A 19,519-nucleotide genomic window follows, 5' to 3' on the forward strand; every position below is an offset into this window, starting at 1 on the left:
ACTTTTTTTTTTTTCCCCTGTGCAGGAGCATGGCTTAACCCATGTGCAGGTTTAGGGACTGAAAACAAAGTTTAGAGCCAATGAATCTGTTCTTAGAATCAAGATACTATTCTATAAATCAGACATGGAGTAAGGTATATTAATTAAACTGCTCCCTATACATGACAAATAACACAATTTTATGACGCTAATTTTATACTTTAATCATATTGTCATCAGATAAAGAATAGTAATTCCAGTGGAAAAAAGAAAAAAAAAAAGAGTTGCAAAGAAGGTCCTTGACAAGAACACTTGTGGATAGCGTAGAGGGAAAAATAAGAAAATGAGTAAAAGGAAGCATCTGCTGGGGCTTCTTCCAGCTATGCTTAACACTTTTGGAAGATGACAGAGACATAATATGTGCAGTGCTACACAGTAACTTGTCATTTCCTGTAAATATAGAGAGGTGTTGCTCTGGCCACCATAGTGTTTTCCAAAAAATACATAGCGTGGCTTGCTCTGTTTTCTGTCTATAATCCTTAAAGTACATTGCGAAGTATTTCAGAACTCTCGTTCCTATTTTACAGATAGGAAAATGTGGAGATGATTGCAGTAATCACTCAAGTGGCTCAAGGTAGTAGTGTAACACTGGGGTAAAAAGTGATAATATGAGCAGCACGGTTGAGCACAGATGTATTTAATATCTATTAGAAATGTAAGACACATTTTATTTGTTTCAATGCATTCAAATACAGGATGCATCAAAATCTGAAACTGTAAAAACAGTCTTAATGACCTAAGCTACCATCACTGTTTGGAAAACTTAAAAACATATGCTATAAAAATAAAAAAGCTGATGAAAATAAAAGGTGAAAAATACATTGCACTTACTAAACAGTTATTGTTCAGAACTATGGAATCCATGGATGAGTTAGGGTAGATCTGCACCTAGTATTCTAAATGCAGGGCCTAATTCTGCTGCAGTCCAAGGGACTATTTATTTTAGAAATTATTTGGAAAGAAGAAAAGAAAATGTGATTTGGTCATCTGACAAGCCAATACTTCTTAGGACTACAGTTGCAGAAATAGTTGCTATATCCTAGGGATATATAGATGGAGGCTGGATCTTAAATGACATCGGTTATCTTTTTATTACAGTGAAGCACACATCAATAACAATCAATGTAGCTTTTATTTGTGTAAATTTTGTTATTATGTGGGTTCTTTCTGTATAGTCATTAGAATTCTGGCAATTTTACTAGCTTAATAGCTAAATAAATGATTCGGTAGTTTCTTAATGAAAGCATAGTTGATCAAAATCTCGAAGAAGTTAGCTGAGGTCATTTATGGATTTCTCTTAATTTTTCATTAGCTCTTAATGTTTTGATAAAAATAAATCTGAGGATCATTGTAGCTAATAGGTCAAATTAGAGGTAACTGATGTATCAGTATCTTCTGTTTGAAGAAAGAAATCTAATGAAAAATGTCGATAAGGGGGGCTCAGTCTTTGAAGATGCAGAATATACTGGCTTCAGTCCAAGGAACAATATATAAATTTTATGAGATAAGCCACTTGGGTGTAGTAAATCATGGGAGTGAAGAGAACTGAACCCAAAAGAAAGAGTCTTAAGCAATGTTGTAGAAGCCGGAATTAGTATTAAACTAAATAAACTAAAAATAGAGTAAGTGGCTGTTTCTTTTCCCTTAAAGACATCTTATTTCATCTCTAATACAAGACAGGTATAGAGTAGGGATAAGTATTCCTTATTGTTACTCATGCAAGAGTTCTTCAGGTGAATGTGAAATAAATATTTTTGCCATGCTTTTGTACTGTCTGGTTTTCATGGAAATATGCAACCAATGTATGACAGAATGTACAAATTCAATTTGTTCTCTTTTACAGTCCTTTCTAAGGCAGCAAAAAAGAAAAAGAAATCATATATAGGCATTAGAATTCACATGCATAATTTGTGGAAAAGGAAAAATACTATTAGCTACGTACATCATTCAAAAAGTAATACCTCCTATTTATTTTTATAGAAACTACAACAAAGAGAACAATAATTTAATAAGAGAAAATTCTCAGCTACAAAACACTATTTTTGGACGTAAACACCACCATTGGCTGTGCGCTTCTGCCAGCGATGAAAAAGAGCCTGCATATCATGCTCATAAACATGTGCACCAGTGGAAATGACCCACTGTCACCACTGTTGAAATGCACAACCCACTGCCTCACTGTTCTCACATTCACTGCTCAGTGTCCCTCTGCTGCCATCTGTCACAGGGCAACAAGATTCAGCCTGTATTGCCATACCACCAACATCCAGCCTCTCATATTGTGGGCTAACAAAAGAGGAGGCATCACTTTTGGAACAGTCTTCATATATCTGGTAGATTAGATTGAACAAAAACATACGATCAACAGATGCATCCTTGAGGTCATTCAGGAAAAACAAATATCTCCACAATTCATCTACTTGTGGAAGTAAAAGCTTAGGAAATGAGAGAAATACCCAAGGCCATTCATGTATCTCTGGGAAACACAGACATTTAAGTGGCAGTGGAAGTCAAACATACATACTCCCCAGGCTATTGCAATTCCCATTTGTTTTGCCTTCTTTCTCTGTATGCAGGCACAGCACTTATGCAGTCATATTTTTCAATTTCTATCTTTGTTAATTCTTTTTGTTTCTTTTAGAAATAAGAAAAAAAAACAACTTTTTGGAGCAAAGATGATCTATTCAGATGATCTTAACATTGGGAAAGGGAGAACAAGACTACAGACGGCTGAAACCGGGAATTTCCAGTTTAATGGAAAATTCTGGTATTTTGATTATTCAGAATCAGAATAAACTATTTCAAAATTTCCCACAGAACAGAAATTGACAAAATACCCTAAAAACTATCCTTTCAAAAAATGTTGAAACACATTTTTGTTTGGACATGTTAGTTTTGTTAATTTTACACTACTTTTCATATTTTATAGTTTTTATTTTGCCAGAAATAACTACACATTATCTGATGTCACTTAATAATTATCAGTAAGTAACTTCCATAATAGATGTTATTGTGGTGCGGGGTTTTTTTGTTTGTTTGTTTGTTTTGTTTCATTTTTGAAAGAAAAAATTTTTGAATCTACTTAAGTATTTAAATTGCGAAAACAGTATATATAAAAATTGATGTATGTTTCATTTGGATAGGAAAGTAAGATCAATATTTGGCTTTGTACTATTTTTTGCAGAAACTTTCTAAATCTCAGGGAAAAAAAATATAATAATATGAGGATATTCAAAATGGTAGCCACTCTAATTTCTGTGATAAATTAAATTTATAGAATTACTCAGTACATTCAGTTCACGAACCCATGGGTTAATATTGACTGTTACTAATACCATTTGTTTCTATCACTTCTACCCATAAAAGAAACTCTGAGCTGAGGTCCTCACACACCCATCCTCTTGAAACATGTTTTTCTTGATCTGTGAACATAAAAGGTTTCAATTTCCTTGATTCTCATTTAATCGGGAAACTTGCACTTTCCCTGTTTTGCCCTAAAGAGAAACTGCTTTTCATGGCACTGCTCTTCTCCTTTGTCTTTCTTCAATACTACCATTGTAATGACAGCTCGAATTTAACATCCTTATTCTCCCCATCAAATTTGTACCTTGTTTTTCATGTAGTGATGATACTACTTAGGTCACCATGGGAAAAAGTGGGGTAGTTCATTTTTTACTTTGTCCATTTTTTTAAAAAACAGTTGGCTAGCTCAAATGAAGTACTAAAATTATTTCTTTCTTGATTTCCTAATTTCTTTTAACTTAACTAAAGGATTTTTCTACCTGACTTACTTCTAACTTCAGTGCAACATTCCTTATTCATACAATACTCACCTTTACCTATTTCTCCAAAGTTGCTTCCTAGAAAAGAAAGCTAAACTTCTCCAATAGCAAACATGTAAATAATTCACTTGAGACTGTAAGAGCTAAGCATTCATTTCTGTGTTCAGGAAATAATGCTACACTGTAAATAACATTTTATCTTATCCAAAAGCAAGCAAGATTATTAATGAAGTCAATAAAAAGAGAATGCTCCAAACCAAAAGACCTTGAGCTGGATACTAATCAAAGAAATAAGAAAAATATACATTCAGATTATGCTAGAATGAAAATGTTGATTCTCCACTTTAAAACCTTTTCAGAAATGGATCACAAAAATAGTAAGTGACAGAAGATATAGTATCTCTATTTATGAAGAAGCCAAAGGTAATATTCAGGTCAAAGGCTGCATTTACAAGAATCACAGATCAGCATGCCAAAATAAGACCTTATGGTGGGGTTCAGTTACCTAAATACTGTTGCCGAAGGCCATCTGAGATGCCCTAAGCTATCCGAGAAATCTATCTAGGGTCAGCAGATATGACACAGAGACCTAGAGGAATTATATATCTTTCAGTAGTAGAAGCTGGAAGACATGCAGGATATCCTACAGCCCTAAAAATGACACTGGATGCCTAGATTTAGGCAAAAAAATACTGCCTTTAATTCCTAGCTTTATGATTGCCACCTCAAAAAAATGAAAAGATAGGGAAGGGGAGGGGAGAGGAGGGGAGAAAAATATAATTTCCATTAGTGCAACAAAATGAATTCTGTAACCAGTCAATACAATCAGTAGGCTAAATAGCCTAAAGTGGGTAACTGAAGGGCCAAGGGAAGATTGATAGGACAATATTTTTCTAAAGGTTCTTCTGGCTTTTGAGAACAGTACATTCAGTACTGTTCAATCAGCTTGTATCTCACTGCATTTGTATATGTTCTATGCAGGATTACTGTTTTTAAGACAATATGATAAAAGACAATCTTGTCATGCCTACTTTCATGTAATTAAGAACAGCTGTTCACCTACAGCTTTTTGTCCTCTTTAATCTTGACTTCTACCATGCTCTCAGACCTACAAAGCTGGTATCTATTCTACTGATTCTACCTTGGTTCCAGAAGACTTATAATCCTAATATAAGAAAAGAAACAGCAGTTCCATATAATGAGTAACTGGATATAGGTAAGAGTGAACCAGTACAGGAGAGGGCAAGAGGACAGTATACACTTTGCCTTTCAGGCACTGTGGCAATGTCCCTACCTTTTAAGGAATAATTTTAAAAGAAATAATATATTCACTAGGAGTACTTATTAATTATAGCTTTGCTAGCTTTTTTTTTTTTTTTTTTAACAGACCTCACTGGGAAAGCTAATAAATGAGCATTACATCATTAATGATACAGTATGAGTGTTAAAGTGCAAAATATGAGAATCAGAACATATAAACTCAAATTGCTGATTGTCTCACACGTCATATATTTTTGTGGATGTTACATTGCTCCAGGTTGCTGTTAAGAAGCCGAAGATATTCAGGCTATTGTCTTTTGATTTAGAGTAATTCTACCCAGTCCAATTTTTTTTTGTTGTTTTATTTTATTTTTATTTTTATGACTACCATACATTATGGAGTTTACAGGTGCATTTTATTCAAAAGTGTATATGTAACTGCAATTAGTCATTAAGAAGTAAATCATACAGTAATTTATTCTAAGTGGTTTATTAACTAGAAGCTTTTTAACAGGAAGAAATGAAAAAATCTCTAGTAATTAGCAGATTGCCATACTGAGTAGAATAAGATGATCAGAAAAGAAGCTGTATTTCAGGAGAGCAGTGATCCCCAGACAAATATGTTCTAAGGAATGTTTTATTTCCTAGGAAAAATAAGATGGAATGGGTTGTAATAAAAGTACCGCCCTTTTTAACAGCAAGTCTAAAAAATTATTTCCAAAAATCTGTCTTTGTTTTCTTGTCTTTTCACAAAATCACTTGAAAGTGACAAAGAAACAGAAATGAAGTGTTTCAGAAAGTTAAACTGTATGGCTGGAATGAAGGTACAGAGTTCAGAGTGGCTCCATTGAAAGAAGAAGGATCAGCGCTATGGAGAGACACCGCAATTCTTTGGCTGCCATGAAAGACGAAAGTTCCACCTCCTGCTGTGTGTTGCTGTCATGATCAACAGAGGCCTGGTAAAAATCCCAGAGAGCCACCATAAGGAGTAAAATGAGGGTTTGAACCTTGGCAGTGGGGATGTGATAATTTGATTTGATTTCTTATAATATTTAGGAAGATAAAGGAAGCAGTACATGCACCCATCTCTAGTACTGCTCTTCCCACATTCTCCTATTAGGCTGGTGAAGTAAGTGATATATGTGCTGCAAGTTGGGGTATCCCTCGGGGTATCCTCAAGGCATATTTAGAATCATGCCACTGTTCAATGAACTCTGAATCACAGAGGAAACAATAAAATATACCAGGATAACAAAATACTGTGCGTTCAGTATAAATGCACATTGGTATACTTGAAATTGTAGTTGGTATTGGCCCAGTTAAACAAACTTACCTGCGACTCTGCCATTATGCAACATCAGAGGAAGTCCCTTCCAAGGAGCTAGCTTAGCTAACCATAACCACCTTAACATTACACAGAGCAGACTATTAGCCATTTATAGAGGATACTAATAACCAACTACATCCTTTCTGCCTGGCTAGTATGATACGGTTCCAAGTGGATCTGAAAACTAAGGACCTGCAACAATACGATCTTGATTATTATTTTCAATAATAGAATACAGCCAGCACCTCAACTGCAATGGTTTGTGACAGGTATTTGTTTGCAGTCTTGATTAATCCTTTACTTTTAAATGCCATCTTCCAAAATCAAAGGCTAACAACTACAAACTGTATCCATAAAACAGCATCTCAATTTTATTCTCAATAGCTAAGTATTGAAATGCAAGCATACATTATAAATAGAAAAACAGCTGGCTTGGAGCACATTGCAAGCCACTAACACAGTTGAGGGATTTGAATGACATCATAACCCGTGAGAGCATGCTGCTGGCCAGCTGGTGTTATTTATAATATACTCATAATTGAGGAAAAATAAAAAGGCAAAAGTTAGGTATTACAGAGCTAAGAAAGTTAAATTCTCTCTTTCCCAGTGTCACTTAAATTATTAAGAGTAACTATGAAGATTGCTACTAAAAAGAGGAAAATCTCCTTACAATTACAAGAGAGCATTTAAGATAAAAGTCAGAGAAGCCCTTCAAGCTGGGCTACTTGAGTTACTACATTCATAGTACTGTAAATTCTAGGAAATTGCATGACTTCTGTGTGGTTGCTAAAGGATCGCAGCGCTGTTTTGCTCTATTTACAAGCAGTGCTCAACAACTCTTTTACTTTTAGCAAATTACAAACTGCTATTTTAGGGTTAATAGCACAGAGAGTCAGAGGTTTTAATTGTTAGTCAGCATGTAGGCGTGCCAAGTTTAATAACGTAAAGATGCATTTAAAACAAAGTAAACTGCCTGCCTGTCTCTCTAGGTTAAAAAAAAATGAAATAAATAAAATACCTGTGTCTCTGCATGAATGAAATGTGCACAGATGTACACAGGAATATAAAGGTATACAGACAATGTCTTCACCTATGGAAGTTTTTGTCTATTTGAAAAGCAGACACATACACACAAAAATGCAAATATACACACAGCCACCCGAAAGTTAACCAGAATACATTCCCTTATTTTCCGTGGCAGCGTAAGCTTTTTTGCCTGCTAACCCCTCAGTCACTAATTCACATTCTTTTAAAGGGGAAAAAATATGATTCTGTGCTCTAGTTTTAAAATGCAAAGGTATGATGTTATTTGTCACCATGCCCAAAAAAGTCCTTACTCGGTAACTTTGCCAGAAGAGGGAGAGAGAGAGAAGGCAAATGCTCCCCCAGCTGTTTCCTGTCTACAGTGTCTGTGTAATGTAGATAAATGTGAGGATTTTCTCTAAATCCCTCTTCTGTTTGCTAAATCTCACTGTCACTGCTAAAATCAGAGCAGATAGAGCCTGCGCAATGGAATAAAGTCCTCAATATTGAAATGTGACATTGCTCTCAACATCTCACATCTCTCTGGATTTCTTTTTTCTCATCATTACTGCTAACAAATTCATTTCCAGACTTTGCACTTTTAAGAAGCAATGGAAAAAATCAACAGTCTTTCAACACAATTAGTTAAGTGCTGCTTTTGTGATTTCTTGAAGGTAAATCTTTATTACTATTTCAAATAATTTTTTAGTTTTATTTTACTGTGTGTTGTCTGCTTCTGCTTTGAAGAGTATTGTGCACTTTTCAATAGCATTATTTTAGTATTGAGAATTATTTCTAAATTGCTGAACATGCAATTTTATGTGATCTGGAAAATGGCTGTATGTAATAGTTGCAATTACATAGATAAGTATAAGGGTAAACTATTGCAGATACATGTCTTAAATGTCACTTCTGTTCAGAGAACTTCACAATATTTCAGTTATGTCATTATTAAAGGGTCCAACTACATCATTGTCTATATTGTTAATTAATGCTTCTGTACAAGAACTTTTAGCTGTTTTCTGCAGGTGCAGATTTTTATAGGAAAATGGGCATTGTACACATGTTAAGTTTCTGTAGTTTTGTTAAACACAGAGATAAAATCTTCATGCTTTCACACAGAAACTTTTAAGGGATGTTGTCACTGCAGCAATTTTCTGGCAGCACTGTTGCATTTGCTTGGTTTTTTTTTGCTTTCATATGTTAACAGTAAATGTGAAGTTCTGTTTGTTTTCTACATTAGAACCCAGCTGCAACTCTTGCTGACCTTGCATATTTGTATAGCTCAAGTAATTGTATATTAAGAAAATGGAAATTCTCCTACATGTTCTTCTCCAAGTTTTTTCTTGTAGGGAGGGCTGATTCATGAAAGTTTGCATATGAAGTTTCATGTTATGACCCTAGAATTTCTAGTCATTAATATAAGCTGTCATTAGGTAAATTTGGCTTCAGTATGTGCACTGACCTCTTTTTCTGTCAATTGGCTCTTGTTCAACTTTCCATTATCAACAAATTTATATCCTTCAAGAACTTTTTCTCTTTAGTGGCTTGAAGCACACTTATGCAGTTGACAGAATTCTCTTGTTTTAATTTTTAGGGCCTAATTATTTTTTTAGAGAGACTTACACTTAAGGACACTTAACTCCCTTCCTTACTGTGGTTCAAAAGAGCAAGTCTGTAAATGCAATGGATGAAACCATTCTCTTAATGTACAAATGGGCATGCTTTCCAGTCTACTTGAAAGGTGAAGATGTATTTTTTTTTTTAAGTGTTGAGCAAAGCATTAAGAGACATAAAAGTAATGTGCTAGTTCCTCAGCTGATGCATCCTGCCAAGCTTCCTTGGAATCAATGGAACATATTGATTTAGGTTAAGATGAAGCCCTGTTTTTTTTTTAAACAAAATTAGCAGTATTTAAACCTTGACCCATCCTGAAGTACATATTCTTTATATACAGTAAATGCTAGGGAATACTGTTATTAAATGCTAATTGTAAACTTTTACTATGACTTGGTAATTAGATCCAAAAACTATGTAGCAAAATGAATATAACTTTTTTCCTTTAGTATACACTATCCATAAGAATTTTGCTCACATCAAGATATTTATAATTATTATGAATGCCATTATGTTATTAAAATGACCAAGCATGTGAAGAATTCCTATGCACAACTTGTGCCAACTGATAGCTTGTTAGAAGAAGTGGGTTTATATGGAAGATTTAAGATGTAAAAGAGATGTAGGGTGTTCATATATGACATTCTTCTGTGGTGCCACTCTTCTGGACTATTAAAAGAGGAATGCAGCAAAAGCTGGTTACTTTACTGAAAAAAAAGAGGAAATTCCAGCTGTGAAAATATGGTCAGTCATTCTATGTAACCAAAAGAAGTGTTTAACCAGGCTCATCCTGAACCTGTATTCAATTTCCAAATGTAATTAGATGCTTCAATAAACCCCACCCACATGCCAATGCATTTTCTTTTAAAGTCTCAACTTTCTAGTGAAACTGGGGACATTGTAAGAACTCTGCCTGTTTGCAAAGGACCTGAAGCAATATTGGATTATAACTTTGTATTTTCTTAAGACTATTCTCCTCAGACATAATGGGAACTGTGATTTAACTATGAACATATTGAATCAACTAATGTTGTATTTAATTAAATTGATGAAGTAAAGTTAAAGTCTTAAACTATGTTTTGGAATTAGTTTTGATACAACAACATTTAATTTAAAAAGTAATTGAGTCCCAGAAATATGTTGATCTTTCCTCTCTTCCAAAGTTTTTACTTGTTTGCAAGTACTTGACTGCTTTTAAATTTGGAGATAAAGTGTAGAAATTCTCTGTGGTTTATACTGTGCAGCCTTTTTGGCCTCCATTAAAGGAAAAACAGTAGATAATATGTTTTGTTGTAGTCCAGTGCTGATATTTATCTTAAAATGTAACCCAGCTGAAAAGTCTTGAAAAATAAAAAATTGTTAAATGTCTAAGATTTATGTTTATTTCTGGCCCAAATATTATACAAGAACAAACTGTTAAATATGTAACATTCTTGTATTTATAATGTCTTTCAGCCTTCTCAGCCTGTTGTGCTAAACAGCTTTCTGCTTTACCTCCTCAGAACTAGGAACCATTTTAAACCACAGGTGCATAACATTAAACTTTAAAATTAAAAAATATGGCAAGGGAAAAAAGAAGTTCGTGTTTTTAAGATATGGAATAATTACAGGAAAGAATGTCATGTGTTATCATTCATTTATGATGTGACCTTCCTCCATCTGCCACTGAAGTCATGTCCATGCATTAAAGCTTGTTGGTTTTTCCATGGCAAAGTTGGCTAAAGACTGTTGTGAATGGGAAAATAATTATTCTTTCTTTTTATGATATAACCTGGGATTTAGATTTGCTTGTTATTTTCGCAGTGGAAATATTATCAGGAAAAACAGAGGGGTACATTCTGACTTATTTATAGACTTTTTTCTTACTCAGCTTTGACTTAAGCTGAAATAGGGGACTCATCCAGCAAGATGCTAAGATCTCTTGCCAAGAAGAAAAGAATACTTACAAATTATTGACTTAAACAAGAGAAGGCTCAATACCCCACTGGATCAGCTCTCGTATGACCAGACAATAGACAGTTTCATCAGTTTTTCAGAAGTGAAAAAATAAGAGGAACAAGTCCCTGAAAGAAACTTCAGGAAATACTAATCTTTTTTACTCCAGTTACTAATGTAAGTTTTAAGCCAAGGTTATCTGTACATAAAAGAAAGATTCATAACTTCTTACCTGACTGCAATACTAAAATTAACCTTGCAATAGAATGAAATTAAATGCAGATTTACACCCTTTGAGATAGCATTTTTGTCAAATGATCTAAATCAGGTCAGAAAATGCATTAAGCACATTCTTCACTGTTCTGATACTAAATAGAAATAGATTTTCCTAGGGCTCAAAAAAAATGCTATGTTGAGTAAGATTTTCTGTTGATATTAACTGATACTAAAGGAAGTAGACAAATACAATTGTGCAAATTTACACCCACTGAGGATCAACCTTACTTCAACCATAAGTCTGGAAAATAAATGCTTTGCATCCAAGTTTGAGGAAACATGCATCACCTCTATTTATACCTCATAGCCAAACCCGAACTAAGTAGACAGAGAAAACATACCTGCTTCTGTATTTGTATCAAATACGAAAGATTCCTTCACTATTTCTCCTCTTAATGTCTTGAATCTTTCCATATGTTATCCTGCTTGTAACAGAAGACTGGAAGAGTCACTGAATGTAGTCCCCTATTATAGAAGGTCCCATACAAACTCTTCAGTAAATTCAGCAAGTTCTATCTTAAAACACTTTATTTTGTTTTAATGTTTTCATTCTTAAAGTGTCTGGACAACCACAGAGTCTTAATAATTTATTTTTTTCCTCCTGGGCAAAATTTCCTTTCATCTAGTTAACAGCCATTTATTCTTTTGACAGCGCTGTTGGTTTTGTTTGTTTGTTTGTTTGTTTGTTTGTTTTTAAGTTTAAATAGCTCTTATATACCATTTCCACATAACCCAGTGCATTGACAGACAACTGTCATTTTCCCTATTAGCCAATCTGGGCAGAAACAAATCAACATAAGGTTGTCCAGTCTTCCTTACCCTAACTATTCTGGACTTCCTGGGTTTCTTCATCTTTCTACTGCACCATTCCATATCCTCCTCTAACAAGAGCAACTATAAATCATAATTCCTGCAAGGTTTTCTAACTACATGTGAATGTGAACCAAGAATACTTGCTAGATTAAGTCATCAGTTTACCAAATGTTAAGTCTAGAATATGTAGATTGCAGTCTATCCTGATACTGCATATATTGTCTAACAAATTACAGTACATATGCACTATCAGTTTATGCAGGTGCAGGATTCTTTTTTTTTTTAAGACTCTGTTGGGAAACTGACACAGTATTTTTGCTTCCTTGGCAGGTGAAGATGCACACTGTGTCCTACATTCATTTCTTCTACCTTGGCCTGTGTTTGCTTACCTTAACCAGTTCTGCTGCTGCCGGCCCAGAAACACTGTGTGGTGCTGAGCTGGTTGATGCTCTTCAGTTCGTATGTGGAGACAGAGGCTTCTACTTCAGTAAGTCAACCCTTTCATTCAACTGCTAAGTTTTTCCATGTCATCCATTAGAGTTTGTAACTGCATTAAGCAAGCATAGGAATCATCCAACGAGGCTGCTAGGTACCACCAAGTATCCTCGATCTCAGAGATGCCCAAGACTTCAATGACCATTAAATCTCCGTTAAGAATAGATATGTTCCTATATTCAGTTCTCTGAGATTTTGATGAATTTTACTTTTCAGGCATACTATTGTTTTTAACTACTCACCAACTGCTTCTATCACACCTGCTATGTTATTGCTTCTCCTGACCTACCACTGAAAATAAGGGAATGAAAGGACACACTAGACCCAAGACAGGGCAGAACTGCACGTACCTATTAAGTCAGACTATTCGTAAATAGTTTAAATACACATTGTATCATATTAAAAACACACAAATCTTCAACATCTGGTTTGAAAAAAAGGAAAAGCTGGAAGGCAGCAAGCAGAAAGGCACTGCATCCAAGTATCCACATACTACATCAGTTAAGTACAGGTGAAGGAAAATGCTTTCATGGTGAGATAAAAAAGAATAATTCCAGTACAGATAATAGATAAAATAAAGTGTGTAAGAGAGTGTATATATTAGTACTCCAGTAACTTTTTGAAGCAAGATCTATACTTGGAAAATAAACATCACAATACCTTTCCTTTGCTGCGTTTTAGTTTGTGCAAAGCTCTTAGTACCTCCTTACAAGTGCCATCAAGATCAAGAATATACAACATGTAAATAATAGAAATCTACTTCCAATTTTCAGCTCTTGGTACTCAAATGCCATTAGGTTAAGGAATCTAACTGAAGGTTGTTTTTATTTTCCTACATATTTTCATATTCTTTGCAAAGTCTACAATTTTTTTTTAGAAACTTCTTCAATCCTTGTTTTATCCCAGTAATTCTTGCCTTCCAAGATTTCACTTTCATTTTTCTGATCAGTTTCCCCCTACACCATTCCTATTCATTTCTACTCATGGATTTACTGATTTCAAAATTTATCTCCTTGTTTGGAATAAAATGGAAATCCAGACTCTTGGACCTTGAATTTACAGAAAATCCGGATTTCCTCTACATACAAATTGCTGATATTTTCATTTTCTTCTTCAGACATTCATTAAAGTTTACCCTTTGAATCTGAAAGCCTTAGTTTCATATATGTGCAGTAATTCATTAAAGCACTCAGAAAGAAATTTTCATTTTTCTACCAGTTCTTTATTTGGTCACTTATACACTACAATCTATTACAGTCGTCAGCAGATAGGTTACTCTTAATCGACTATTTGAGTAGCATACATATGCTTTCTCTTTGTGATTTGAAGGAATTCAAAGGAAGACTTTCTTATTCTCCTCTTTTTTTCTACATCAAAAAACAATGAGACAATTTACTTTACTGTTAGAACAGCATAGCTTTTATTTCTTTTTTTTAACTGTGTGTGGATCTTGGGCATTTTTCCAGTCATTTGGCTCCTGGCAAAATGCTGCTTGTTCAGAGAACTATCACACTTGCTTACTGCAAGAGTGGCTGCTACTGCCAAACAATCAGACAACATTTCTGTGCACTTACTGTGTTGCTCAAGGTAAAAATATATGTCAAATGCTAACTATCGGGAAAAAAAAAAGAAAAAAGAAAAAAAAATCGTCTTTGCTTTGAATCTCAGTTGTTTTAAAATTACACAACCTGTTTCCAATCTCTAAAGTCCCTGAGCTAGATGAACCTTTCTTTAAAATAACAGGATGGGTTGCTGGAGTTTTAAAGGAGTTCATAACCCCTGCAATCTTGAGTTTTGTCTGGCATCAGTATTGGCTTCCTCTCTAGTTTTATTTCTTGTTGCTTACATTCTAAGTTTTTACTTGAAATTAATATAACTGTTGACATCATGAAGTTCTACTTTATCTTGTGTGAAAGACTACAGAAGATTTTACAAATGAATGACCAATGTGTTTTAGTTAAGTCTTACAATGTTGTAATTAACAGACTGCAACAAGAAATTTATGAAGTTAATACCGGGCCCTTGAGTGTCAAGTAATGTGTGTCCCATGCCTGACTCTACTATTGATTCATGAGGAAGCCATTTAATCTGTTTTAATGTTCTTCCTCTTATTTATTAAAGTATAATAAAAATATAGTAAGTTTTTTGGTAAAACAGCTTCAGAACCTCATATCAACTGTACTACAGAATGCAACATATTATTGGAAGTTTAAGTGTTGCTCAATCTAACAGTACTTTTAAGAAGACTACATCATTTGCTGAAGTAAAAATGCAGTGAACGTTTTTCTTTTACAGTGAAGAGGAGGTCAATTTAAATTGTATTTTAAGTCCTCTATTCTCATCTTCTTTTTCCTTTACATAACACATAATCAATGATTATGTTTGTCTTTAAATTACTCACAAAATAGTTCTGAGGGAAGGTTTTCTTCACTGGAGACTTGAAATGTACCTTTTAGCTGAGGTGGAACTCCTGGTTCAGATTCAAGGTCAAAGCTTCTGACTATTCCTTGGAAGCTGTGGGTGGAAATGAAGATAGTTCATTTCAAGAATTGTGATACTTTATGTTGAAAGACTACTCCACAACCATATAGCTACATCTACCACTAGGACTGGAATAAAGTTTTTTTCTTTATATACACTGCTCATGAAAATTAACTTCCTAGTTATAAAAGGAAATTCATTACAGCTTCTGAAGAGATGCCCAAGCTGCTTACCACACACAAAGACAAGTACTGACTTCAAGAGGAAGTCAAGAGGTGTTTCTAATACGTTCTTCAAGAGGTGGATTAGCAAGGAGTATTTTTTTAAAGTTATTTAGGGGAGAACACTGCACAAATGCTGAAATAGAGTATCTTTTTTTTTTTCCCTCGGTCACATTTAACCCCAGCCAGCATTGTTTCTTGAGCAGATTCTTCCCTACTATGATTCACTAATGAAGTTTGTTGCCATCTTGTGTCTAGCAATGTCTCTCTAGTTGAACTTCGGCCACTGAAGTTCCCATGCACCAGCTAATACTAGGAGAAGTCAACAAACAGAGAGCTTGGCCACAGCTTGCTATTCCTTGCAGCTGAACCTCCCAAAGAAAACAGGTGGCTAGATACAACTTAGATATAACTCTTTCAGTTAATGTTTCTCATTTCTCAAAAACTCTGCGTTTAACAGTCATGAAGCAAAATGGGATGCCTGTTGTGTTTATTTGAACATTAGTGCCGAGAAGGGTCTACTGTGCCATCACAAAACAATGCTGAAGTTAGACATGTAGGAAAAAATGAAAGTACAAATTATGGGAAATGCACAGAAAAGATAACCCAGGAGGGGGAAAATTCTGTTTGAAATAGTCTAGTCTTATCACAATAATTTACTTGTTAAATTTACTATCAATAATTTACTTGTTAAATTTACTATTAAATATCACAATAATTTACTTCTTACACCAGTCAAAAAATATATATATATATATTTTTTTTCATTTAAGTTGAATTTGATTGAATTTGATGGCCAAACATTCATTCTAGTTCATGTTGTTTCCTAAGGTAAAAAACAAAAAACAAACAAAAAATCCCAGCAAGTGCACTTTACTTTAAGAAGAAAATACTATATTCTCTTTTCATCTACTTTCTTCTCTTTTGAAAATATGCATTTTCCTTTCCCATTACATGATTAGTAGTTTGGCTAACAGTATATGCAAATGCCAATAAAGAAATAGCTTGCTTATTTCTTTGGATACTTTCAATCATTCCAACCTCTAAAGCCCAGGTTAAACGACAATAGTAATTTGGAGCTATAGCACAGAGTAGCAACTTCAGGAATTAAAATGAGTCTTCTCCTATGAGGAAAAATTGAGGGAACTGGGATTGTTTAGCTTGGAGAAGAGAAGGCTCCAGGGAGACCTCACTACGGCCTTCCAATATCTGAAGGGAGCGTATATAAACAGAAGGGGAATGGCTGTTTACGAGGGTGGATAGTGATAGGATAAAGGGGAATGGTTTTAAACTGAGACAGGGGAGGTTTAGGTAGATATTAGGAGGAAGTTTTTCACTCAGACAGTGGTGACGCAGTGGAACAGGTTGCCCAAGGAGGTTGTGGATGCCCCATTCTTGGATGCATTCAAGGCCAGGCTGGATGTGGCTCTGGGCAGCCTGGTCTGGTGGTTGGCGACCCTGCAAATAGCAGGGAAGTTGAAACTAGGTGATCATTGTGGTCCTTTTCAACCCAGGCCATTCTATGATTCTGAATCTTCTAAAGCATCATTTGCACAGAAAAGGAGGAACTGAATTTAGAAACCTGACAGCACAGTTTGTCTCATGTTCTTCAGAGAATGGAGAATGACCTAGCACAGGCTTCTATGTTACAAGTGTGAATCTTTAACTACTGTATATCTGGAGGAACTATGAGTCACTAGCTCCTCTGCATGTCCCTGATTGAAGGGAACTGTAATGTTACCAGAACAGGAATGGAGTGCTGAAAAGCTGTGGTGGACAGAGCTCACAGTGTCAGTGACAGTCTTAGACTAGCACAAAAAAAAAAAATTAGTTGTGTTGGCTATGTCCACACAGCAACATCTGAGAGTGTTTTTAATTTAAGTTCCTTGGTTTGGCTACATGCCCCATCCATGTCCACATCCTGCACCCATGGAATATTTCAGTCTATTCCCTGCTCATCATCCTCGGGTTCCTTACATCTCACAAGGAAGTTGTAGCCTGGAAAGGAGCTAAGGTGCAATTCAGCCAAGCCCAGAGTGTCAGTGCTCAGGGAACCAGAACTATAGATACAGTTACTGACACACCTTTGTAAAACAGAAGACAGCTGTGGCTTCCAGAGTAGTGTCACTGTACAGTCAAATAACTGATTGATGTTTGGCGTATGCTATGTTGCCCACTGTAGTAATCACTGAGTAAATTCTCTGAAAATAAGCCTCTTTAAGATAATTTTGTTCTTATTTACCATGTTAAGAATGACTAGAAGGTGCTCAAAAAGGCTAGTCTTAGTTTAGTGGGGTTAATATTCTTAAGCAACCTCATTAAGAACAGACATAGAGATTCATCTTTCTCTATCCATAGATGAGAGAGCAAGTCTAGGAGGATTTAGCTTTTAACACAGACTAAAGTTAGACTGTATGTACAGGTCTCCTTTACAACTAGTTCTTCTTCTGTCCCTAAGGATTTCACTACCTTTCAGCCTTTTCACCATGAGGGACTACAGTAGTAATTATAATTTTGAGTAGAGTGGAAGCAAGCCATTGATCAAAAGTTCATGCTGAAATATCTCTGAAATAAGTCCTGGTTACTAAAGCCAAGTAAGTATAGTTTCTCCAGAAGTTCAATTTACACATGTCCTTATTAGGTGTTAGACATGGGAGATGCTAGTGCATTTTAAGTTTGCTTTTATCTATGCACTAGACAAAGTTTCAAATTCTGTCTCAAATCACAGAAAGCTGTTATTTGAAATTTGATTCCTCAACTGCAGTTAGCTATATGTATATTTAATACAGTGTTTAGTCTCATGTTGGATAAAATCTCTCAAAGAAGCACTTGGCAAGACAAGCATTTATTCTTGGCATAGATGCCCCTCTTACTTTTCCACTGAATCTTAAATACCAAGAAAAAACCCATTGCTGACTCCAGTTCTGGCACATATCTTATGCCAAAACTGTGCATGTGGACATCTTCACTTGTCCTGGTATTAATAATGAATTCTCAATATTTGATCAACAGCAGGAACTGTCACAAAGCAAATTATTCACTTTACTGGAACCACAGCCTCTTACTTAAAACCTCTTCCATTAACTACTTGAGCATCTAGGGTAATCTATACCACATACTCATTCAAAGAAGGAAGCTCATACAGCCATTTCTCTAAAGCTTATTTGGCATTTTAGCTCTTACACATCTGTTCATAACTCTCTCACACCACAGAAAATTAAGTAGACTTAAAGCTATTTATTTTCATTTCAGAGCTTTTCTGAAAAAGAATACCTCTGAAATTATTTATAAAGTTGTACTCAGATGAAAAAAATATAATAACAGATGAAAGGGGTACCAACAGTTATTTCATTTCTCATTCTAAAAATTAGTACCAGAAAAAAAAAAAAAATGGAGCAACTGAATATTTTACATTCAATTTATCGCTGTAATAACTGCAGGATCTTCCATGTCAAAAAGAAGAAAAGGCCTTCAATTCATACTTTTTTTTTTATTATTTATTATTTATTTTGTGATACATTTAATTCAAAGTTATTACTCAAGATACAGCACAAGTATTGGGTTTAATTGTTAAGTGACAAGCACATTTCATGTTTGCATTAGTAAACGAAGTTCTGAAAACAAGAACTTTAACAGAGATACAGCCTTTGAAGGGGAGCAACATATGCTGACCAGTGTGTAATTCCAGCCAGTAGAAAATTTTACATTGTCATTGTAAGCAAGTTGCCTATTTCAACTAAAATATTGTACATTAGCCACTATTTAACCCACAGCTTTCAGAATAATAGGATATATCAATTTTCTTTCTTTACTAAAATGAGAAATGTGAAATACCATCTTCTTTTCAGAATCTTTAAGTATTAGACAAGTAAGCTTACCTTGCCAAATTTATCTGAACAATTTGTAGTTTAAATAGCCGATTGCCTCTCCTATGCCAATTCCTGGAAAATTATTTTGGAATTCCTTAGAAAATTGCTTTGAATTCCTTAAGTAAGCTTGAATCTGAAGGAGACACAAGTTTTAGACACTTGTGTTTTCTAACTGTATCCAATACAGTCAAATCTAATGTGTTTATAGTGCTCTTAAAAGACAGAGTGTAACATGTTCACTTACCTCATACCAAATCCTTTATTAGTAAAAACTAGAACATCTCTATATCAAAGAAATAATATCAAGTTATACCTGATAGGGCTCATCTTTCTCTTCTCTGACTCTACAGAGAAATTAAATTCTATGGGAAACTAAATTCT

At 34.7% G+C, this 19,519-nt stretch overlaps 1 protein-coding gene and 1 long non-coding RNA gene across 2 annotated transcripts in view; one reads left to right on the top strand and one right to left on the bottom strand.

The window, feature by feature from the left end:
- LOC121109115 overlaps nt 1–19,519 on the bottom strand; it is a 77,617-nt gene that overhangs the window by 54,894 nt on the left and 3,204 nt on the right. Inside the window, exon 2 of the long non-coding RNA XR_005844038.2 lies at nt 14,969–15,081. This is a non-coding gene — a long non-coding RNA (uncharacterized LOC121109115). The remainder of the gene's footprint in view (nt 1–14,968; nt 15,082–19,519) is intronic.
- Nucleotides 7,855–19,519, top strand: part of IGF1 (insulin like growth factor 1) — a 48,385-nt gene continuing 36,720 nt past the window's right edge. The window contains exons 1-2 of the mRNA NM_001004384.3: nt 7,855–8,105; nt 12,403–12,559. Coding sequence (NP_001004384.1) covers nt 8,043–8,105; nt 12,403–12,559 — 220 coding nt within the window. The 5' untranslated portion in view covers nt 7,855–8,042. The remainder of the gene's footprint in view (nt 8,106–12,402; nt 12,560–19,519) is intronic.

This window comes from Gallus gallus, chromosome 1, assembly GCF_016699485.2.
Source record: "Gallus gallus isolate bGalGal1 chromosome 1, bGalGal1.mat.broiler.GRCg7b, whole genome shotgun sequence".
Classification (NCBI taxonomy): Eukaryota; Metazoa; Chordata; class Aves; order Galliformes; family Phasianidae; genus Gallus; species Gallus gallus.